The sequence below is a fragment of the Schistocerca nitens genome, chromosome 5, assembly GCF_023898315.1.
Source record: "Schistocerca nitens isolate TAMUIC-IGC-003100 chromosome 5, iqSchNite1.1, whole genome shotgun sequence".
Taxonomy (NCBI): domain Eukaryota; kingdom Metazoa; phylum Arthropoda; class Insecta; order Orthoptera; family Acrididae; genus Schistocerca; species Schistocerca nitens.
Window position 1 is genome coordinate 641,815,357 of NC_064618.1, and position 22,105 is coordinate 641,837,461.

The 22,105-nt window shown below is 42.7% G+C and overlaps 1 protein-coding gene across 3 annotated transcripts in view; it reads left to right on the forward strand.

Annotated features, from left to right (window-relative positions):
• LOC126259450 (probable cytochrome P450 301a1, mitochondrial) overlaps positions 1-22,105 on the forward strand; it is a 301,288-nt gene that overhangs the window by 247,831 nt on the left and 31,352 nt on the right. For all 3 annotated transcript variants that reach the window (XM_049956269.1, XM_049956271.1, XM_049956270.1), the window contains exons 7-8: positions 4,456-4,657; positions 19,140-19,308. In XM_049956269.1, coding sequence (XP_049812226.1) covers positions 4,456-4,657; positions 19,140-19,308 — 371 coding nt within the window. The remainder of the gene's footprint in view (positions 1-4,455; positions 4,658-19,139; positions 19,309-22,105) is intronic.

The following is a 22,105-nucleotide window of genomic DNA, read 5'->3' on the forward strand; positions in this document are numbered from 1 at the left end:
CACAATAGTGTGGGCAGTATTTACATGGAATGAACTGGGTTCTCTGGTCCAACTGGACCGATTATTGACTCGGAATGGTTATGTTCGGCTACTTCGAGATAATTTGGAGGAATTTATGAACCTCATATTTCTAAACAACGACGCCAAGTCATCGGGCCATAACTGTCCACGATTGGTTTTAAGAACATTCTGGACACTCTGAGTGAATGATTTGGCCATGCAGATCGCCCGACAGGGATCCCATCGAACTTTCCTGCGACATAGTCCAGAAGTCATTTCATACACAAAATCCTGTACTGGCAATACTTTCGCAATTATGGACGGCTGTAGACGCAGCATGGTTCAATATTTCTGCAGGGGATTTCCAACGACTTATTCTGTCCATGCTACGCCGGGATGCTGTACTACGCCGAGCAAAAGGAGATCTGATACGATATTGGGAGGTTCCCATGACTTTCGTCACCTCAGTGTATGCTGCGTTCTCGAAGCTGAAGAGTAATTATCAAACAAAAAACTGAGAAATAAATCTTTACAGTAATGGGCACATGTGCTGTGTGTTACGGGAGCTAGAGACTAAATGCTGAACATAAGGGACAGAAAAAGAATCTGTTTTAACAAACCCTACACCTGCTCTTTGTGACAACCAAACGTGAATGGTACACTGGTCAAAAACAAAAGAAGGAAATAGATTTTTCGTGTGTTTCTGGAGCTATGAAAAGAGCTGACTATTGCTTACGTTGGCCGGGAGCCAGAACACAAACTAGGCAGTAAAATCATCCACCAAGCTACAATAACTGAAGCAATGCTTTAAGCTGAGAGGCAAGCTGTGGGAGAAGAAAATATGAAAACACTACACCACAGACATCATCGACCGCCAATCGAAAGAATCTTTCTCTCTCCACGTAGATGGCAAAGTATTGGGGGGGCAGCGGGGTGGGGGGTGGGGGGGTGGGTGGGGGAGAGCGGTGGTCTGGAATCAGAACCAGAGGAAAGGGTGCTCTCAACGTCAGTTCTTTTCAATTATCTGACTGAATTCTGGGAGGAGGGGGCGAGACTTTTCTAACCACAGTGTCTCATAGGGACTTGGAGCCTGCTGCTGCTGCTTTTTTTTCTGTTGGGCACAGAGCCAGGATTTTATTCTGAGTAAGTGTAACAGTGATACAAGACATGCATCAACAAAAGTGTTGCATCACCCTAATACGTCTTGCAAATGTGTTGCTATTGTGACTGCTCCTGTACCAATCGGAAGGTCGGCCCTGACATTGTTTTTAAACATGTAATTACCAAGAGCGCTGCCCATGGGTAGAACGCCACGCTTGAATGGATTCCAGCATTTCAACTGAAAGTAAAGCAACAGTAGCGACGCATTAGGGACTTATGTACAAGAGTAGAGTGAGCATCCATCACTGTGACCAGTGATGGGGTCCGCTTCATAACGTTACGAGCAGAAGGCTTGTCAACCAGGGAAGTTGCCCGACGTGTGCACCCGAGACACAGTGGTGTGGTGCGGACATGGGATCGGTTCCAGTTGACGGGTAGTGTTGAGGACTTACATCACACAGACTGTCCAAGTTCGACAGTTGCACAGGATGATTGATATCTACGACTTTTCTGTCAAATGAACGGTGGGCTCAATGCTTCCCCAATTTAATTTGGCGTTCAAAGAGGCTACAGAACGTCACCTTCGCATCAGACTGTTAGGAGACGATTACAAGATGCCAGTTGTTAGGAGACGATTACATGGTGCCAGTCATGGCATGGTGAAGACCACGTCGTACGTCGTACACCACAACGCAATGGACTGCGTTCCAGATGGACAAGATATCCTGAGAAGGGTGCCCCACGCTCGATGTCGATTTATGGACTGAGCTTGAATCGGTTTGTACCCTGATAATCTGAGGCACCGTGTTGAAAACAGGCTGGTAATATTGAACGCCTCGTATACTGTATTCCAGATATGCAAAAAGCTGATTGTGGAGTGATGTTCCTAGGTGACATTTCGTGGGGCCATGGTACACCTCTCACGGTTGTTGAGGGCAATGTCACTGCTCTACAGCACATGAACGAGGTTCTGGAACCAACCAATGGAACCATGTTGCCAACACTCTTGTGACAGTTTCATCTGTATGGATGATAACTCATTTGCTCATCATTCTGTTCTCGTGACACACATTCCTTTGGCATGGTAGGATCACCAGAACGGAGTAGCCTGCATGTTTCCTTCATATTAACCCAATCGAGCATGTGTGACGCCGATTGAAACGAGCTGTTTTACGACGTCAACAACGACCACATACACCGCGCGACTCACGCAAAATATCCATTGAAGAGTGGGACAATTTGAGCCAGGGCTGTGTTGATGATCTCATTGACGTAATGCCACGACGGATTCAAGCCTGCATTCGAGCCAGGGGACGTTCCACTCTGTACTGTCGTTGCTCACGAGTGCTGTGTAAAAACCATGGGAAGCAGACGGTTTTGTCGAATGGAAGCGTAGGCTTCCGCGGCCGTAGTCCCTGTCATTAAAATTTTCGTACGTTACTGACCGCACTGTCAATATACGAGTATAAATACACTACTGGCCATTAAAATTGCTACACCAAGAAGAAATGCAGATAATAAACGGGTATTCATTGGACAAATATATTATACTAGAACTGACATGTGATAACATTTTCACGCAATTTGGGTGCATAGATCGTGAGAAATCGGTACCCAGAAGAACCACCTCTGGCCATAATAACGGCCTTGATACGCCTGGGCATTGAGTCAAACAGAGCTTGGATGGCGTGTACAGGTACAGCTGCCCATGCAGCTTCAACACGATACCACAGTTCATCAGAGTAGTGACTGGCGTATTGTGACGAGCCAGTTGCTCGGCCACCATTGACCAGACGTTTTCAATTAGTGAGAGATCTGGAGAATATACTGGCCAGGTCAGCAGTCGAACATTTTCTGTATTCAGAAAGGCCCGTAGAGGACCTGCAACATGCGGTCGCGCATTATACTGCTGAAATGTAGCTTTTCGCAGGGAGCGAATGAGGGGTAGCGCCACGGGTCGTAACATAGCTGAAATGTATCGTCCACTGTTCAAAGTGCCGTCAATGCGAACAAGAGGTGACCGAGACGTGTAACCAATGGCAGCCCATACCATCACGCCGGGTGATACGCTAGTATGGCGATGACGAATACACGCTTCCAATGTTCGTTCACCGCGATGTCGCCAAACACGGATGAGACCATCATGATGACGTAAACAGAACCTGGATTCATCCGAAAAAGTGACGTTTAGCCATTCGTGCACTCAGGTTCGTCGTTGAGTACACCATCGCAGGCGCTCTTGTGTGCGATGCAGCGTCAAGGGTAATCGCAGCCATGGTCTCCGAGCTCATAGTTCATGCTGCTGCAAACTTCGTGGAACTGTTCGTGCAGATGGTTGTTGTCTTGCAAACGTCCCCATCTGTTGACTCAGGGATCGAGACGTGGCTGCACGATCCGTTAGAGCCATGCGGATAAGATGCCTGTCATCTCGACTGCTAGTGATAGGAGGCTGTCGGGATCCAGCACGTGATAGGCTACAATCCTACCTTTATCAAAGTCGGAATCGTGTTGGTACGCATTTCTCCTCTTTACACGAGGCATCACAACAACGTTTCACCAGGCAACGCCGCTCAAGTGCTGTTTGTGTATGAGAAATCGGTTGGAAAAGTTCCTTATGTCAGCATGTTGTAGGTGTCGCCACCGGCGCCAACCTTGTGTGAATGCTCTGAAAAGCTAATCATTTGCATATCACAGCATCTTCTTCCTGTCGGTTAAATTTCACGTCTGTAGCACATCATCTTCGAGGTGTAGCAATTTTAATGGCCAGTAGTCTATGTCCGATGGCAATCAGCTCAGCACAGTCCTGAGGTAGGTCTCTTCCAATAGTGGCCGAAACGTCGGACAATTTTATATCTTGACAATGCGGTCAACAGCCCAGAAGAATTTTATTGACACACAGTTTTGTCTTTACACAAATGTTGGTTGATTTAATTTGGTGACCTGAACACAATGCAAATGAATAAACACATAGGGTTTTCAGCTAATTTTTGTGCCATGAATTTCGAAATAAATGGCTCATGCAAAACTTTTTCTGATGAGTGTATAATTGACTCACTTTTAGTCTTGTCATTTTGTTGTGAATTCAGATCAGTGTAGGCAGTGTGTACTTCAGTTCGAGTACATTCCCAGTTTTGGAATTGATAATTTTCCCAGTCATCTTCCTCTCCTTATTTCTCGGGTTCCTATGAGACATTTGGAAATCTTCCTCAACCCTTTGGCGAAGCTCCAGCCTGGGCCCTGAGGCCATTTGCCTGGGACGTGAGGCCATTTACCATTGTCGCTTGATGCATACTGTTCAGAACTGAATTTTTGCGTTTGATCCCGTCTCCACTAGCTGTTACTGTTTTCTTACAGCCATTTCCCTGGTGGCCCTGGACACGCGCCTCGGCTGCCTGGAGGGTAACCTGCCCCCAGACTCGGAACCGCAGCGGATGATCGAGGCGGCACACACCGTGTTCGACTGCATGCTCAAGCTGGACTTGCAGCCCTCGCCCTGGCGGTATATCAGCACGCCCAACTGGAGGCGTATGGTCAAGGCGCAGGACTACTTCTACCAGTAAGTGGAGCTCACCAGCTGGCCCCGTCTCGTGTGATCCGCTGCACTGAGAACGGAAGGCTTCCATCTGCTGCTAGAACTCTGAGCAGAAAGTATATGTTTGGAGGAGAACACGTACAGGGCTCTCTAACGACACATTTTGAGTCAATCACTTACCGCACCAATTACTAAAAGGTTCTTTATTTTACTTCACAAGCGGTCACAAATATGTTCAAATGGTTCAAATGGCTCTGAGCACTATGGGACTTAACATCTGTGGTCATCAGTCCCCTAGAACTTAGAACTACTTAAACCTAACTAACCTAAGGACATCACACACATACATGCCCGAGGCAGGATTCGAACCTGCGACCGTAGCAGTCGCGCGGTTCCCGACTGCGCGCCTAGGACCGCTAGACCACCGCGGCCGGCCACAAATATGTACACTAACGGTTATAAACGATATGACAACATCAATTAAATTAACTGCTAACACTGAAGATACTCCACCCCCTTCCCCCAAAGCAATTACTACAATTATCAGGTTACTAGATGTAATACTATACCAACACTTCTCATCTTTCCAAAAAAAAAAAAAACTACCTTCGAAAGGGTAGATTAACTATGGGCCTCCTTTGGCACCTACACGAGCGGCTATCTTCGTCGATCATTTGGGAAATAAATTCTTCAAATGTTCTTCTTCTTTCTTCTTCCCTAGCATTTGTTCTGCCTCAGGGATGTAGACCGCTTTTTCACGATTTGGCAAATTTTATTACATTATGTAACTTTGCATCCAGGCACACATCCCGACGTCATAACCGTCAAGGTGATCTCAGGGAGGGAAGTTCAGTGCGCTATATCTCTGTGAATTGTGTTACTGTTTTCCTGTATATTATCGTATTGTAACTGCTGTGTACCATATTCTCTGAGGCGAAATTTCGAGATCAGCCAAACATCTGTTTAAACGTGTGTAGGAAACCGCCTAAAAACCACTCTCAGGATGGACTGTGTACTAGCCTGCAGTTGTTAATCCGCCGCGTGGATTCGATCCCACTTGAACCAACCTCTCGGTCTCGCAATGTAGCGCGCTTGCACGTTACTATATACGAGCAAGTGAAAAAGAAATTTTTTTAAATACCAGCCTGAAGTTACTGTCTATATAGCGTACTACAAACGATATGTTGATGACATTCTTTGCTTTCCTCCAATAAGATCAATATAACTGGGTTGGGTTTCATAGAACATTCTGTGGCTCGCAACAAAATATCGACCAATTTGCAAGCGCCTTTAGTAATATACACCAAAATATTACTTTTACAGTTGAGCACCATCGGGATAAAAGCATTAATTTTTTAGATCATTCTATTACTATGAATCAGCCTAGTCATGCTTTTGGAATTTATCATAAACCTAAATCTTCCGACGTTGTTGTTGTTGTGGTCTTCAGTCCTGAGACTGGTTTTATTCAGCTCTCCATGCTACTCTATCCTGTGCAAGCTGCTTCATATCCCAGTATGTACGGCAGCCTACATCCTTCTGAATCTGCTTAGTGTATTCATTTCTTCGTCTCCCTCTACGATTTTTACCCTCCACACTGCCCTCCAGTACTAAATTGGTGATCCCTTAATGCTTCAGAACATGTCCTACCAACCGATCCCTTCTTCTAGTTAAGTTGTGCTACAAACTCCTCCCCGATTCTATTCAATACCTCCTCATTAGATTCTTCTGTAGCACCACATTTCGAAAGCTTCTATTCTCTTCTTGTCCAAACTATTTATCGTCCATGTTTCACTTCCATACATGGCTACACCCCATACAAATAGTCTCAGAAACAACTCCTGACACTTAAATCTATACTCGATGTTAACAAATTGCTCTTCTTCAGAAACGCTTTCCTTGTCATTGCCAGTCTACATTTTATATTCTCTCTACTTCGACCATCATCAGTTACTTTGCTCCCCAAATAGCAAAACTCATTTACTACTTTAAGTGTCTCATTCCCTAATCATTCCTCATTCATCGTGTCGTCATTCTCAAAACAAAAGGGCGTTCCTAGCTACAATAAGTAAATTCCTTAAACTGCGACTGTTTGCTGCTGAAGTAAAAAAGGAACTTAACTGATGGCGAAATACGCCCCAGAATAACGGCTGTCAGAGCTTGGTAGTTGACAAAATTTGTAATTTCATTTAGCCTGAAAGAAATCAATCTTAACAAAATGAGAAAGCAAGTAAAAAAACAAGTTGTATCATTTCATTTCTACGGCCAGGCCTGATATAAACTCAGATTTTTTTTTAAAAAAAAGCATGATCTACACGTAGCTTATAAATCAGAATCTTCATTGCTACATCTTTTAACACACAACATTAACACAACGCAAGACTTATATCGGAACGATGCTATGCACATATTACTAATCTCACTGTAAAGCGCAACGGACAAACAGGAAGTAATTTTAAAACGCGATACAAAGAACACACAGAAATGAAAAGGAAAAACATAGGAAGTAAATCCGTCTTCGCAGGTCACCTCATATAAGACAGCCGCACGGTGCACAGTACCGAAAACAACTTCGTAATTCTTCATACAATTTAGAAGGGATACTTTACGGACGTATATGAAGAATAGACGTTTATCTTCCCCTGCAACAATCCAAGGAAACGTCGTTAAGCGAAAAGTGCTCACTAAGATACATGATTTTTCTGAACTGACAAAAAAACGTAAAGTTCCGCGTACTAGGGATGGGCATGTTGTCAGCACACCGCCCTCTCGGTCGTTATCTGTTTCTTGACGTTTCAGCCACTACTAAACGGTCGAGAAGCTCCTCAGTTGACCTCATGACGCTGTGTGCATTTCATATCAGTTCTCCCAGCAAAGAAAAATCCCTCGCAGTTCCGTGAACCGAACTAGTATCCCCCTGACGGCCCTCAGCTACAGCTGTGGACTCTGGAGATTACATATACCACATCGTTATTGACAGCTTCCGTTGAAAGCACTCCGCAATTTCGTTTTGCGTTCAGATGTTAGTAAACACGTCTTTATCACGTAAGGAGCACACTTTGCGCCCAAGATAACGCCAGAGACCTCTGTAGATCTAGCGTTCTAACTTTAACTTTCGCCCGCTCACGCTTAAAGACGTAACTTTATGTACCGTCCACTCCGACTATTTTAGAATCTCATGAGATATAGAAAACTACCTTTAGCTTTTCATTGGTAAAGCATGCAATCTAAAACTTATAATACGTCAAAATATAATTCCTTTTAATGTTAAAGCATGTCAATATTTTAAATTTATCAAAATTTATTGTTTTTGTAATCGTGAGAGTCCCATTATTCCTGCGATGTTGTTGGTTAAATCACTTTTAAATCGACCCGATTTTACTTTCTTAATCATTTGACTGTGACTCGCCAATGTAAGCTAAATTTTTCTTTTATTTTTTTCTGAACTAATACTGTACATGCGTAAAATTAAGAAAGTTTTTAATGGCCTAACTCTTACTTTCCCCTTATGTATATTATTTAAATGTTCATTAAATCATTATGTACAACTTTTGGTGGCATTTACAATATCAGTTTCAGATTCCACTAGACAATTGCTTCAGTATAAAAACCGGCCGGCCGTTGTGGCCGAGCGGCTCTAGGCGCTTCAGTCCGGAACCGCGCGACCGCTACGGTCGCAGGTTCGAATCCTGCCTCGGACATGGATGTGTGTGATGTCCTTAGGTTAGTTAGGAGACTGATGACCTCAGATGTTAAGTCCCATAGTGCTCAGAGCCATATAAAAGCCGAAACCGGTGTTGGAATAAAATAAAGAACAGTAGCGCTCTCCAAGCAAGAGAAAACTGATATTCTTGAGCTCTGTTTGGTTCTTTGGGATGTTCACAAATGTTAATAGAACGAAAAAAGAGTACTGGCAGCGCCGCAAGAAGCCAGTTGGATCAATAGGGTAAACATTGGTAAAGCCGTTCTCAAACTGAATGTTGGTTTGAACGCCACAGTACTTTATTACGCATGTATTTAGGAGGAGCTGAAGTAGCCTATAATTTTTTATATCAGATGATAGAGCACCTCATTAAGGATCGGTGAGTGTTGCTGTTTGCACCGTTAGAGTAATCTCCACAGATTCTGGTTTATTTTGATTGTTTTCACTCTACAGCCTCCTATAAGATGACTGTTTTTCTTTCAGTACAATATTGTGAATTTTCAGAGAATTTTCTTAGCTAAGAAAAGAGTGCTCTGAATCATCTATGGTATAAGTTTGGGGGCTTCTTATGTTCCACTGTTCAAAGTTCTCACATTTTCAACGCCGTTCTTATTCTCCCTCATTGGGTTTGTGGTTATTAGTATGGGCTCACCGTAAAAGCATGAAAGCATTGGCTCGCTGAAAATTCGACAGAAATGCTATTTACGTTTAGATATTACTTCCATAGCCACTGAACAGTAAGGTGTGTCCTGTTTTTCATGCTCTGCTTTCCGTAGGCACTCCAGCAGAACAAATATTTGAGGAACGAACCATAAATTGTCCGATTCAAATGGACTATTACTTGTGCTACTGATTTTGTTCTGTGTAGTAACACGCTGTAGAATGAAGTATTAAAAAGAAAGCCAAATAGTGTAACGAATCTTACGGTCGCTTCTCGGAAAGATATTGGACAATAATTAGCAAGTAGATAATGTCCACCAAGATTGAATCATTCATGGAAGCTGAAGTTTTATCCGAATCCCGTAGCGTGATTCTTACCATAATACATGTCGACAAAGTATACAATAAAAAAAGTGACATCTCAATTCACTTTGTTTAATGAACCTCCCCCAACCGATCCTCAAATAATACTAATGATGTAACGATCTACATAGACAAGGGGAGGCACACTTTTCTCTCGACGGGACATCCACATCTGTTATTCACCGTCAATCATAACATTACTTGTTTCTAAAAAGGACATCACAACCCGTTTTCTGGGCATGTATCCCACTTTCAGGTGCGTTTTAAAGCTTGAGTCCACAAAGGATGCATAACTGAGGTTAAAATATGTTAAAATAGTGCATCCCTGGTACATGGCTTGTGCAAGATCTATCTACATTCGGATCCCGCTCCAGCTACTGCCGGGTCTGGGTGCTGACGAGTCCTCTCCATTTGGTTCGGTCCTCCCACCACTTTTCTTCCTCCACTTGCTGCCAGGACACACCTCTCCTTTCCACAGATATTCTCACTCCCGTTTTCCACCCTGTTCCGGGAGCGCTCTAGGTCTTTTTCCATCCATGTTTAGTTCTTCCATAATTTTGGGTATTCTCTGCCCACGCATCCTCTTAACATGCCAGTATCATCTTAATCTCTTTTTTTTTCAATTTCTTCTCTCATAGTTTCTTGTTTAAGGTCCTTTCTAATATCTATATTCCTTACTCTGTCCATTTTTCTTTTTCCCTTAACTGCTCTAAGAAATTTTATGTCCCCTGGTTGCAGTCTCCTCTAGTCACTTTCTGTCACTGTCCATGTTTCTCCTCCATAGGTGACAATAGGGAAGTAATAACTCTTATACATAAGGAGTTTTGCTTTTTCTGAAACTTCCTTATTCCAGATCAGGTGTTTTATTGTTTGATAGAAATTGCCTCCCTTCTGTAAGCTCCTATTAATGTCATTGTTTATTCTTCCATCACTAAATATTTCACTCCCTAAATAAGTGAAACTGTTTACCACTTTGAGGGGCTCTCCATTCAAAGTAATATTTCCGTTTATCCCTTTGTCTCCTCCAAATACCATTGCTCCACCCTCATCTTTATTTATTTTAATCTATACCTTTTCATTATTTCCTTCCACTCATTCAGTTGTAACTGTACATCTTCCACTTTACCACCCCATATTACAATATCATCTTCAAAAATCATATTTTTGTCTTTTTATTTTACTATATCTTTAACTTCCCTATTCATTACGTCCATCACAACATTAAAAAGTGCAGGAAGTAGACTACATCCGTGTTTAAGTCCATGTCTTGTTTCGTAGTATTCAGAGTTCCCCAATGGTGTTCTAATTCTACAATTGTGTCCTCTGTACACTGTCTTTATTACATTAATGTATCCATCTTCTATATCTATCTTCTTCATTTCTTCCCAGAGTCTTTCCCTGTTGACTGAGTCATATGCCTTTTCTATGTCTATAAAAACCATTATCACCCATTTGTTATACTCCCCAACCAACAGTCGACGGATGGAAAATGTCAGGTCGATCGTGCTTCTTCCTTTCCTAAACCCATGATGTTCTTCCCTCAGCTCCTCTATCTTTTCACTCATTCGATTTAGTAAAATTCTTTCAAAAATCTTGGATGTATGACTCATAACTAAGGTTATTTCTCTGTAGTTTTTACAAAGTCTTTTATCGCCTTTTTTGAAGAGGGGAACAATGTCTCCTCTTCTCCAATCGTTAGGTATTGTACTATTTCTCCACACACTTGATAGTACTCTACACAGCCATTGCATTCCCAATGGACCTGCTGCTCTTATCATGTCCACTGATACTTCATCAGGTCCTGAGGCTTTCCCCCCATTCATCTTCTTCACAGCTATTTCCATTTTTTCCGTGTAATTTGTCCTAATTCTGTTTCTCAACTTCTCACAATTTCTCCATTATTTGTCGTTTCCTCGTGTACCTGCTCCTCAGCGTTTAACAGGGTCTTAAAGTGTTCTCTCCAGAGATCCCTGGATCTTCAATCACAGTACCATCCTCTGTTTCCATCTTTAGTGGTTCTTCCGAAGCCTTCCTTTTATGATTTAATCATTTTATAGAATATTTTCTTATTGCTCTTCACATCTTCTTCAAGTTTTTTTGTAAACTCTTGCCATGCCTTTTTATTTGCTGTTTCCACTATTTCTTTGTACTTCCTGTTTTCCTCTATATATCTTTTATGGTCCTCGTCATTTTTAGTTTTGCGCCACTTTCTCCATGCTCCATTTTTTTTCTCCTAACTGCTTGGACTGTGGTATCATCCCACCAACTTGTCTGTCTTACTTTTTCCTTTCCAGATGTTCTACCACATACTTTTTGTGCTGCTACGACTAACGTGTCTTTGAAGAAACTCCATTCTTTTTTTACGTCGCAGATAACTTCTTTTGGAAATTTTTGTGTGATTAATTCTCTATACTTCCCAGCACTTTAACCCTCCTTCAGTTTCCAGTCCCGTATCCTCATCACTTTCTTGCGTTTTCTATTTTTCACACACTGATTCATTTTCCATTGTCCCACCAGTAATCTATGGTCTCCATCTGCAGTCACACTTCGAATTACCTCCCTGTTTGCGCAGGATATCCTCTTCAATCCTAGGTCTGCCAAAAGCCCACAGAGCGAGATGGCGCAGTGGTTAGCACACTGGACTCGCATTCGGGAGGACGACGATTCAATCTCGCGTCCGACGATCCTCATTTAGGTTTTCCGTGATTTCCCTAAATCGCTTCAGGCAAATGCCGGGATGGTTCCTTTGAAAGGGCACGGCCGACTTCCTTCCAGAATCCGATGAGACCGATGACGTCGCAGTTTGGTCTCCTTCTCCAGATCAGCTCAGCCCCAAAAGACTCTCACAGAAGAGAACAACGGTCAGCGCTTAGGGGCGCGCCACACCTAGATTCGCAAAGGGATAGGTGGCCAGTCTTTCGAACACAGTGCTGCATAGACGCAAGTCAGACCCGTACCAAGCCCAACGCAAAGTTGAAATGCCCAAACTTTCAACTTTGGGTTGTGTACCAGGGATACACTATTTTAACATATTTCAACCTCATTTATGCATGCTCTGTGGACTCACATTTTAATATGTAGCTGAAGATGGGATACATATCCTGAAAGCGGGTTGTGCTTCACTTTTTAGAAATAAATAAGTTTTATTGCTGTAGAAGATTTTATGATTGACGGCAAGGAGGTGAGTGATTGTCAACGAAGTGAGCAACTAAAAGGAACCTCACAGGCCTATAGCAGGAGGAATACATGTTGTCTACCGCAGTTCGATACGGTCACCATTAGTGTCACCAGTATACTCTTACACAGAGACGAAAATGCGGTGTCATTTGAGGTTAGCGCCACCTATTTCCCCGTTCACTTTTTCAGTAACTTCCCTATCTCACTTGGAACTAAACACCTTCATCTGAAACTGCTTGATTTATTACGGTGAACTGTAACGTCAGTCTTATGCCGTCAAACTAGCTATACGACAGAATTAGAACATCGACTAAAGTTATCATTTTTACAATTTCAAATGACGCTGAAGTCTAGTTTTACGCAAGATTCAGTGGACGAAAATAAATTTCAAAGCCTCCATAAGTTTCCGATTTTGTTCACATGGAAATAATGCTTACAATATATTAGTCAAAACGGGCTGACATCGCGACAGAAGGCCTAGAAGTAAACAAAAACGATAATCACTGCAACAACGCCAAAATAAAAACCGAACATCTTCTGACAGTATCTGGACCTCTAAATCACTGCAATTACTTGGGAAACACTTAATGGTACAAAATCTAAGTTCAAATTCAGAAGGAAAAATCTCAGAATATTTCGAAATTAAAAGAGCCGTGACACAAGATGATGGACCGTCTCCAATATTTTTCAACTGTGTTTGAGAAAAAATGATCCAGAAGGGCCGAAACTTAAATTAGAGCTTAAAATTGATGAGCCGATCAAATTAGGAACAACCAATGTTAGGACAGACTGCTTATCTTCTACAGACGACCTGGCGATTCTATGCCAGCACATTCAAACAGCAGAAAGCAAACAGAAGTTCTTAAAGAAACAGTAGAAAAACTAGGTATCCAAATATTATTTGAAGAAACAAAATCGTTGTCTAGAAACGGTCGCACAAAATTCTAAGAACTAAATACGAGAAAATAGAGAGTTTCTCAGTTCAAATACTTAGGCGAAACCATTCAGAAGACCGGTCTGGAAAAAGATTAGTTACGAAATTCGTTGCCACAGAAGGGAAACAGTCTTTATATTTACAAAAGATATCTCCAATGAAATAAAAAATCATCTCAACATATACAATACTGAGACTAGACTATACAACATTCATCAAACCAGAGAGTCTTCATGGGACTGAAACACTCATTTCAAACAAAATGAGTGACACTGAAGAAATTTAAACGAAAGAACGAAAAGCAATCAGAAAAATTTTAGGTTCAAGTTATACTGAAGAAGGAAGATACACACTAAGAGCAAATGAAGAAGTTGCAAAGTACAGTATACCAACATTTATTCGGATATGAAAAACGCAGACTAAAATTCTATGTGCATATCAAAAGAATGGAGCAACAGATTAGCTGGACAGACTGTGGAATTTAAGAAAAAGACTTAATAACGCTGAAAATTAAACAATCAAATGGACCGGTGCAATAAAAGAAGCTCCGAAGACAGTAAAAGAATCGCAACCTGATGTACCAGAAATAAAAAAATGTTAGGCAGAAATTTCACAGGCAGAGAAACCCAAGCACACTGGAACAACTTGGTCTGACAAGCGGAAAAGAGCGCATGTTGAGAGAATAAAAGTGGTACTGACGCCAAAGTAAAGCTGAAACAGAACTCTGAAAAGGCGCTTTGTTGTCGAGTAGAGTCCAAACGCCAATAATAATGAAAATAATATTGATAATTATCGGATACATTTAAACCGAAGTATAATCAAGATACAGGGTAACAATTTTTGAACTACGTGAAAAAAACATAAATTAGTTACAAACTTCGGCGTGCACGCTCTTTATTCAACATGTAAACGTTACTACAGATATTAGGATTTAGGTTATGACATGTTCGATATGGCTGCCATCATTGGCGATGGTGTGGCGCAGACCGAAGAGTGAAATTCTGCAGGACCCGCAGAAGTGTCGGACCATGGCTGTTTTCAGCTCAGCAATGCTTTTGGGGTTATTGCTGTACATCTTGTCTTTAATATAGCCCCACAAAAAGGAGTCGCATGTGTTCAGATCCGGAGAATATGGCGGCCAGTCGAGGCCCATGCCAGCGGCCTCTGGGTACCGCGGTCCCCAAAGTTCTCCTCCAGGACATCAAACACTCTCCTGCTTCGATGGGGTCGAGCTCCGTCTTGCATGAATCACATCTTGTCGAAACCGGTGTCAGTTTGGATAATGGGGATGAAATCATCTCCCAAAACCTTGGTTGTCGTCCGGTGGTCACCGTTCCATCAAGAAATATCGCACCGATTATTCCGTGATCGGACACTGCTCTCCATACAGTCACCCGTTGAAGGTGAAGAGACTTCTCGATCGCGAAATGCTTCTTCTGAGTCCCCAAAATGCACCAATTTTCCTTGCTGACGAACCCATCCAAATGAAAGTAGCCTTCGTTGCTAAACCAAACCACGCATGCGCACACTAATTCCCATCATGCACTGCGGCCAACAGTGCAGTTTGAACGTTTGAACCGTTCAGGAGTTGTGACGATTTTATTTCATATAGTTCAATAATTGGCACCCTGTATAATAAGGAATCGTGATAAAACAATGATTTATTTGTCGACAGATACGTGTACATATCGCAATGAAGTCATATCGGGCTGTGGCTGCTTTGAGTAATATACACTGTATTTGCAATAGGCTCTGTCTGACAGAAAAAATGGAGTATCCAGAAGACGTCAATTTAACTCCGTACACGTACACACCGTCGCCGGGTATGTAATTAATTAGTGTCGCACTTCTCTCTGACAGATAAAATGACCACCAGAGTGCATCAGCGTTGTTCGTGTTTAGTTTTGTTACCAGGTCTGCTAGGTTATATAAGGGACTTGAACAACGTCAGATGTTTGGCCCACCTGTTAGATAGCTTTAAAGCAGCGCACACTCGGCTGCGGATAAAACGATTTATTCTATTCGACCCACAAGGCATGCAAGATAACTCGTGTGAAGTTTGGAAGATAGTAAGCGAGGTACTGGCGAAAGTGAAGCTGTGAGAACGGGTCATGGGTTGTGTCTTGATAGCTCAGCCTGTAAGATTACTGTCTGCGACAGGCAAGGCTCTGAGTGCGGGTATCTATGCGGCACACGGTTTTAATCTCTTAGGTAGTTTCAAATGCTCATTTTCTCACAAATTTTTATTATTATCATGTCCACTGTAGATGTATATACTAGAGTGAAGTCATATTGAGATATACCATCTCTCAATAATGTACATTTTTATTTATTTATTTTACACGTGTAGTTCCGTAGTACCAAATTGAGGAGCCAATCTCCAAGGAATGGAACGTGTCAGTACCTGAAATTGCAGCAGAAAAGTACACTACTGGCCATTTAAATTGCTACACCACGAAGAAGACGTGCTACAGACGCTAAATTTAACGACAGGAAGAAGATGATGTGATATGCAAATGATTAGCTTTTCAGAGCATTCACACAAGGTTCGCGCCGGTGGTGACACCTACAACGTGCAGACACGAGGAAAGTTTCCAACCGATTTCTCATAAACAAACAGGAGTTGAGCGGCGTTGCCTGGTGAAACGTTGTTGTGATGCCTCGTGTAAGGAGGAGAAATATGTACCATCACGTTTCCGACTTTGATAAAGGTCGGATTGTAGCCTATCGCGATTGCGGTTTATCGTATCGCGACATTGCTGCTCGCGTTGGTCGAGATCCAATGACTGTTAGCAGAATATGGAATCGGTGGGTTCAGGAGGGTAATACGGAATTCCGTGCTGGATCCCAACGGCCTTGTATCACTAGCAGTCGAGATGACAGGCATTTTATTCGCATGACTGTAACGGATCGTGCAGCCACATTTCAACAGGATAATGCACGACCGCATGTTGCAGGTCCTGTACGGGCCTTTCTGGATACAGAAAATGTTCGAGTGCTACCCTGGTCAGCACATTCTCCAGATCTCTCACCAATTAAAAACGTCTGCTCAATGGTGGCCGAGCAACTGGCTCGTCACAATAGGCCAGTCACTACTCTTGATGAACTGTGGTATCGTGTTGAAGCTGCATGGGCAGCTGTACCTGCACACGCCATCCAAGCTGTTTGACTCAATGACCAAGCGTATCAAGGCCGTTATTACGGCCAGAGGTGGTTGTTCTGGGTACTGATTTCTCAGAATCTATGCACTCAAATTGCGTGAAAACGTAATCACATGTCAGTTCTAGTATAATATATTTGTCCAATGAATACCTGTTTATCATCTGCATTTCTTCTTGGTGTAGCAATTTTAATGACAAGTAGTGTAATAACAGCTAAAATAAAATAGTTATGAATCCAAAAAACGACAAGCCATTATTTTAAGTAAACGCAATCAACAATTTAACACAGGAATCAGCTTAATTTTTCAAGAAAGTGCTTGACAATATAAAAGGAGTGACCAATGGGAAAACTCTTCAGTTTAGTGCGTGGATTATTGGTACGATTTTTGAATTTAGCGGTAGCTTGTTGAAAATGGATGCTGCAGAGTCAAGGAATTGCGATACAAATGCAGACTGGATTTCTGCCTAGTATTAACTGAGTGAAAGCTGCTAATTCATGGGAATAAGCTGATATTGTTAACAAGAAACGCCGGTAAAGAATATATGTATTGAGAGGCCAGTGTCAGAATACCCAGACTAATGGACAGGGGTCGACTGCCCGAACGGTCCGTTTCTGAGCAAAAAATGCGCTTTGAGAATGGGAAAAGTTACCCCAATATGACACCATACATCATAAGCGAATGAAAATAAGGAAAGTAGACTACTTCTTGTATCGAACCATAACTTACTTCTGATAGGGCTCTAATAGTAAAAATTGTAGCATTAACTCTTTGAACAAGATCCAGAACATGGGCTTTCCTCAACAGTTTACTATCTGAACACCAAGAAATTTGAACTTCTCAGTTTCACTAATCATATGCCCATCCTATGAAATGAAAACATCAGGTTTGTTGAATCGTGTGTTAGAAACTGTGACAACTGAGTCTTACTGCGATTTAGCGTTAGTTTATTTTCTATAAGCCATGAACAGCATCACTATCTGAAACAGTGCCAGTGTTGCACACAATCTATGTCAGCAGTAAACAGAAATAGTTTTGGCTCACTTGTGATACTAGAGAGCGTATGATTCCTTGTTATACATTTCAAAGAATGTAGCGAAATGGTTGTCATTGTAGAGATTCAAGTACTAGGTCGAAGATTAAGAGATTTCCAGTCTGCCACATCAGTCGGCTGCCATAACGCAGCTGCTCGACAGCTGGGTCAATGGTATGGTATTGAGCACACTCGTAAGACATTTAACATAGATTTCTCGAAAACACTTCACGACAATATATTAGAAGAGCAAATTTTATTGTATTTAAGTGTGTATCCATTTTACATATGACGAGGAAAGCGGTTGACGGTTTGTATGTATGCTTTCCTTCTTACAAGGGAACCTCCCCATCGCATCCCCCTCAGATTTAGTTATAAGTTGGCACAGTGGAAAAACTGAACACAGATCAATCGAGAAAACAGGAAGAAGTTGTGTGTAACTATGAAAAAAATAAGCAAAATATACAAACTAAGTAGTCCATGCGCAACATAGGCAATATCAAGGATAAGGTGAGCTAGGGAGCGCCGTGGTCCCGTGGTTAGCGTGAGCAGCTGCGGAAGGAGAGGTTTTTGGTTCAAATCTTCCCTCGAGTGAAAATTTTAGTTTTTTATTTTCAGACCTGTCCGTCCGTCCGTCCGATGCGAGGTAACTGCGCTGTAGAATGGGGACGCTACACCTAAACAGACATCGAAACAAACGACGTCAGTCGACTACAGCGCACGGAAGAGAGAGAATTCCTGCTAACGAGGCTCCCTGGCTGGCTGGCTGGCAGTTTGGACGAGAGTGCATTAAATACGTGAGATGTATTCCGTGGGCAATATGAATCCATTAAATATAGCTCGCGACTTGCATAACAAGGTTCCCATCGCAAAACACAGACACTAAACTTATTACAGTGAACAGAGACGTCTATGAACGAACGGACAGATCATAACTTTACGAAAATGAAGAAAATAAACTTTTCACTCGACGGAAGATTTGAACCATGAACCTCTCGCTCCGCAGCTGCTCACGCTAACCACCGGACCACGGCGCTCCTTAGCTCACGTACTCCTTTATGTTGCCTATGATGCGCATGGACTACTCAGTTTGTATATTTTGCTTATTTTTTCATAGTTCCACACAACTTCTTCCTGTTTTCTCGATTGATCTGTGTTCAGTTTTTCAAGGCCAATCCACTGTACCAACATATAACTAAATCTGAGGGGGGTGCGATGGGGAGGTTCCCTTGTTAGATGACAACGTACGATGTACGGGATTGCAGGCTCTCTGAGTGAATCTCGATAATGAAGTTTTCTCGGGTTATCAGCGTACTTCACTTCTCCTGAAGATGACTAGTAGAAAACTTGTTGAAACGTAGACGCAGAACGACACTTTGATTCAGCTGCTAACCCGATAGAACTACACCATAGACCACATTCGTTGCTTAAAAACCGAAGGACCCAGTTGCGTTTTCAGAAGTTTGTTGCACGCAGGGTGGCACTGCGGCGCATCAACGAGGCGATGGACCGCATGAAGAAACGCGGTCCAGCAGACGTGTCGGCTGGAGAACTCAGCGTGCTGGAGAGGCTGCTGATCTCCAACGACGACCCTCGCGTCGCCATCGTGATGGCGCTGGACATGATGTTCGCCGGCATCGACACGGTAAGTTATTCTCCTACTTGCTGCCTGCTCCTACACCCGTGTTTTAGTGTGCTAATTTTATGGCGCACAAGATCCTGTTTTAAAGAGTGCATTGTACCACTTCACAACACGAGGTGCAGTTACAAAAATCAAGCACATGGACATTCCTATCTAAATGTGAATGCACCACATATCGAATGAACACCACTGAAATGGATGATGTAAAATTCCAGGCCACAAGAATCGATGCTGATGAAGTGAGCGAACATGGCATATAGATTTACACTCCCAAAAATATGGCTACTGCGGCAGTTGAACATCAACACGGTTGAGAGAAATCTCACCAGTGAACAATAGACTCTACAGGACGGTCGGCACTGCAGTACTGCCCTACATAATCCATTCACATAATTGAGCCTTACATTGAAAATGATTTGATCCCATCGCTTGTACATGTTGTCTGCGATGGATAGCCACAAATGTTTAACTATTACCTCGAGAAAATCAAGCTGTGACCTTGATACTTGTAGATGGTGTTGGTTTTGTGTTTATTCGCCTTCGGTTGCACCCATACAGCCAGTCGAAACATACGTGTTAGAAAGTTAAAATAACTGCAGTTACTTGGTAAATAATAATAATAAAAAAAAACAAATGCACGCTGTCGTAGTATAATACTGAAATAAATAAGCTCATCGGATAAAAAATTAGTCGCTCCAAGGCGCATGTGCAGATGAATCGTTAATCCATTACAGATGGCGCAGCGATCGCGTTAGGTGCTCAACCGTACGCGCACTGCCTCTACATGAACATTAACGCAGTAGCGATCAGTGAGTCATTTATTTACGTAAACATGGATAAATGTAAAGACATGACAGAGTGGCTAAAGCGGGGGGGGGGGCTGCTGTTTGGTCGTGCCCATGGCTAGGGCGAGTGAAGTTCCTGGATTTGTTCGCGTTTCAAGGCGGACTGTTCAATGTGTCTGCTAACAGTGATGTAAGACACGTGGACACGAAACACAGCGTCACAATAGTGGCCACAAAAAGATCCTGATTGAGAGGGATAGGGGATACATTTCACGACTTTTGAATGAAAATCGCTTCCATACCTGACAGGAATTGCTGAAGACAGCGAATAAAGGTCCATCCCAACCTTTTGACGAGAGAGCACTGCGATGGAAACTGCATGCAATGAACGTTTGGAGTTCGTCACCTCGCAAGAGGCTATTGCGCACACCGCAAGATAAAGACAACAGTAACATTAATCTGGCTGGAAGAACATATGACTGGTTCTCTAAACACTCCCCCACCCTGTTACATCTCGACTGGTCTGCAGAATCACCTAACTTGATCCTCACAGAAATTCTGTGGGGCATGCTGGAACAGCGGGCAAAATGCCGACATCAACATCCCCGCAATTGGGTGGAACTACGCGATCAAATCCTCAGCGAATGGCTTAACCTGAAAGCGACGTACCTGTAGAATTTTGTGGACTCTATTCCTAAGCGAATACAGTCTGTTCTCAATTCTAGGGGCGGAATGACACGGTATTTAATGTTGATTGTAATGATTTCTCTAGAGGCGACTGATTTTTTGTTCGCTGATCTTATGTAAACAATCAGATTTTAAACGGTGCGAAAGAGCACCTTTATACAGGGACGCACGCACGCACATGCACACACACACACACACACACACACACACACACACACACACACACACACACGACACAAACCTAAGCTTAACAGTTATAGTTGGATTCTGACGTGCTAAGACACACGTATGGATTGTGACATTCCATTGTGCAAACATTTATAAAGTATGTGTTGCCATTTTTATGTTTATTACTAAGATCGGGCACTGCCAGTGCAGGCTCAGTAGGCCAGACTTGAAAATGAACCTGTAAGAGTTGAAACTAGTCGCCTAATATAAGAACTGCAACTGTTGACAGAATCGTTAATAAACGCTTTAAGAACTTTAATAAAGTTGCTGGTTCCCTGTGAACACAATGTTGGAACTGATAAAATAGTTATGGTACAGTTAATTCGAAATTTCTAAACCAGTGCCACGAATACTCGATAAATATGTAAATTCTTCGTAGACAACACGAGTAACACATTAGGAGGACGTGATTGATACATGCGGACCAGCTCCGTAAGCAGACAGTCGGATTCCCTTCTATATCGAGGGCAGCCGAAGAAAATGTGATTAATGTTCAGGAGCTCCCCACGGTCGCAACAAGGCGAAGGTATGAGATGGAGTCTACAAAAATATTGTTGGTTGGTGTTGGTCCCTCTCTATACAGGGGAAAATTATTCAAGCCGACAAACTCTGGGAGGTTGCACGGGACACCAAAACAGACATTCTTCTCTAATGTCGTAATTATCTGTGTGTGTGTGTGTGTGTGTGGAATCTTATGGGACTTAACTACTAAGGTCATCAATCCCTAAGCTTACACACTACTTAACCTAAATTATTCTAAGGACAAACACACACCCATGCCCGAGGGAGGACTCGAACCTCCGCCGGGATCAGCCGCACAGTCCATGACTGCAGCGCCGTAGACCGCTCGGCTAATCCTGCGCTATCTTTGTGTATTTTTTAATCCGGAAGACGGTGTAATCGCTCTCAGCACTCGTGCTTGATATGGGGACGAATCAGGCGAATGTAAGGAACGTCCTTCATCAGCAGTTATTAATCCATTTCACCGATGGAGTGTGCAGAACCTGGAAACAGATGAATAGCCACAGTTTTCGCGTCAGGTGCATCTTAAATTTCCGTCCTCTGTGCTGTTTACAGATGAAGGAATATTCGGCGTGTAA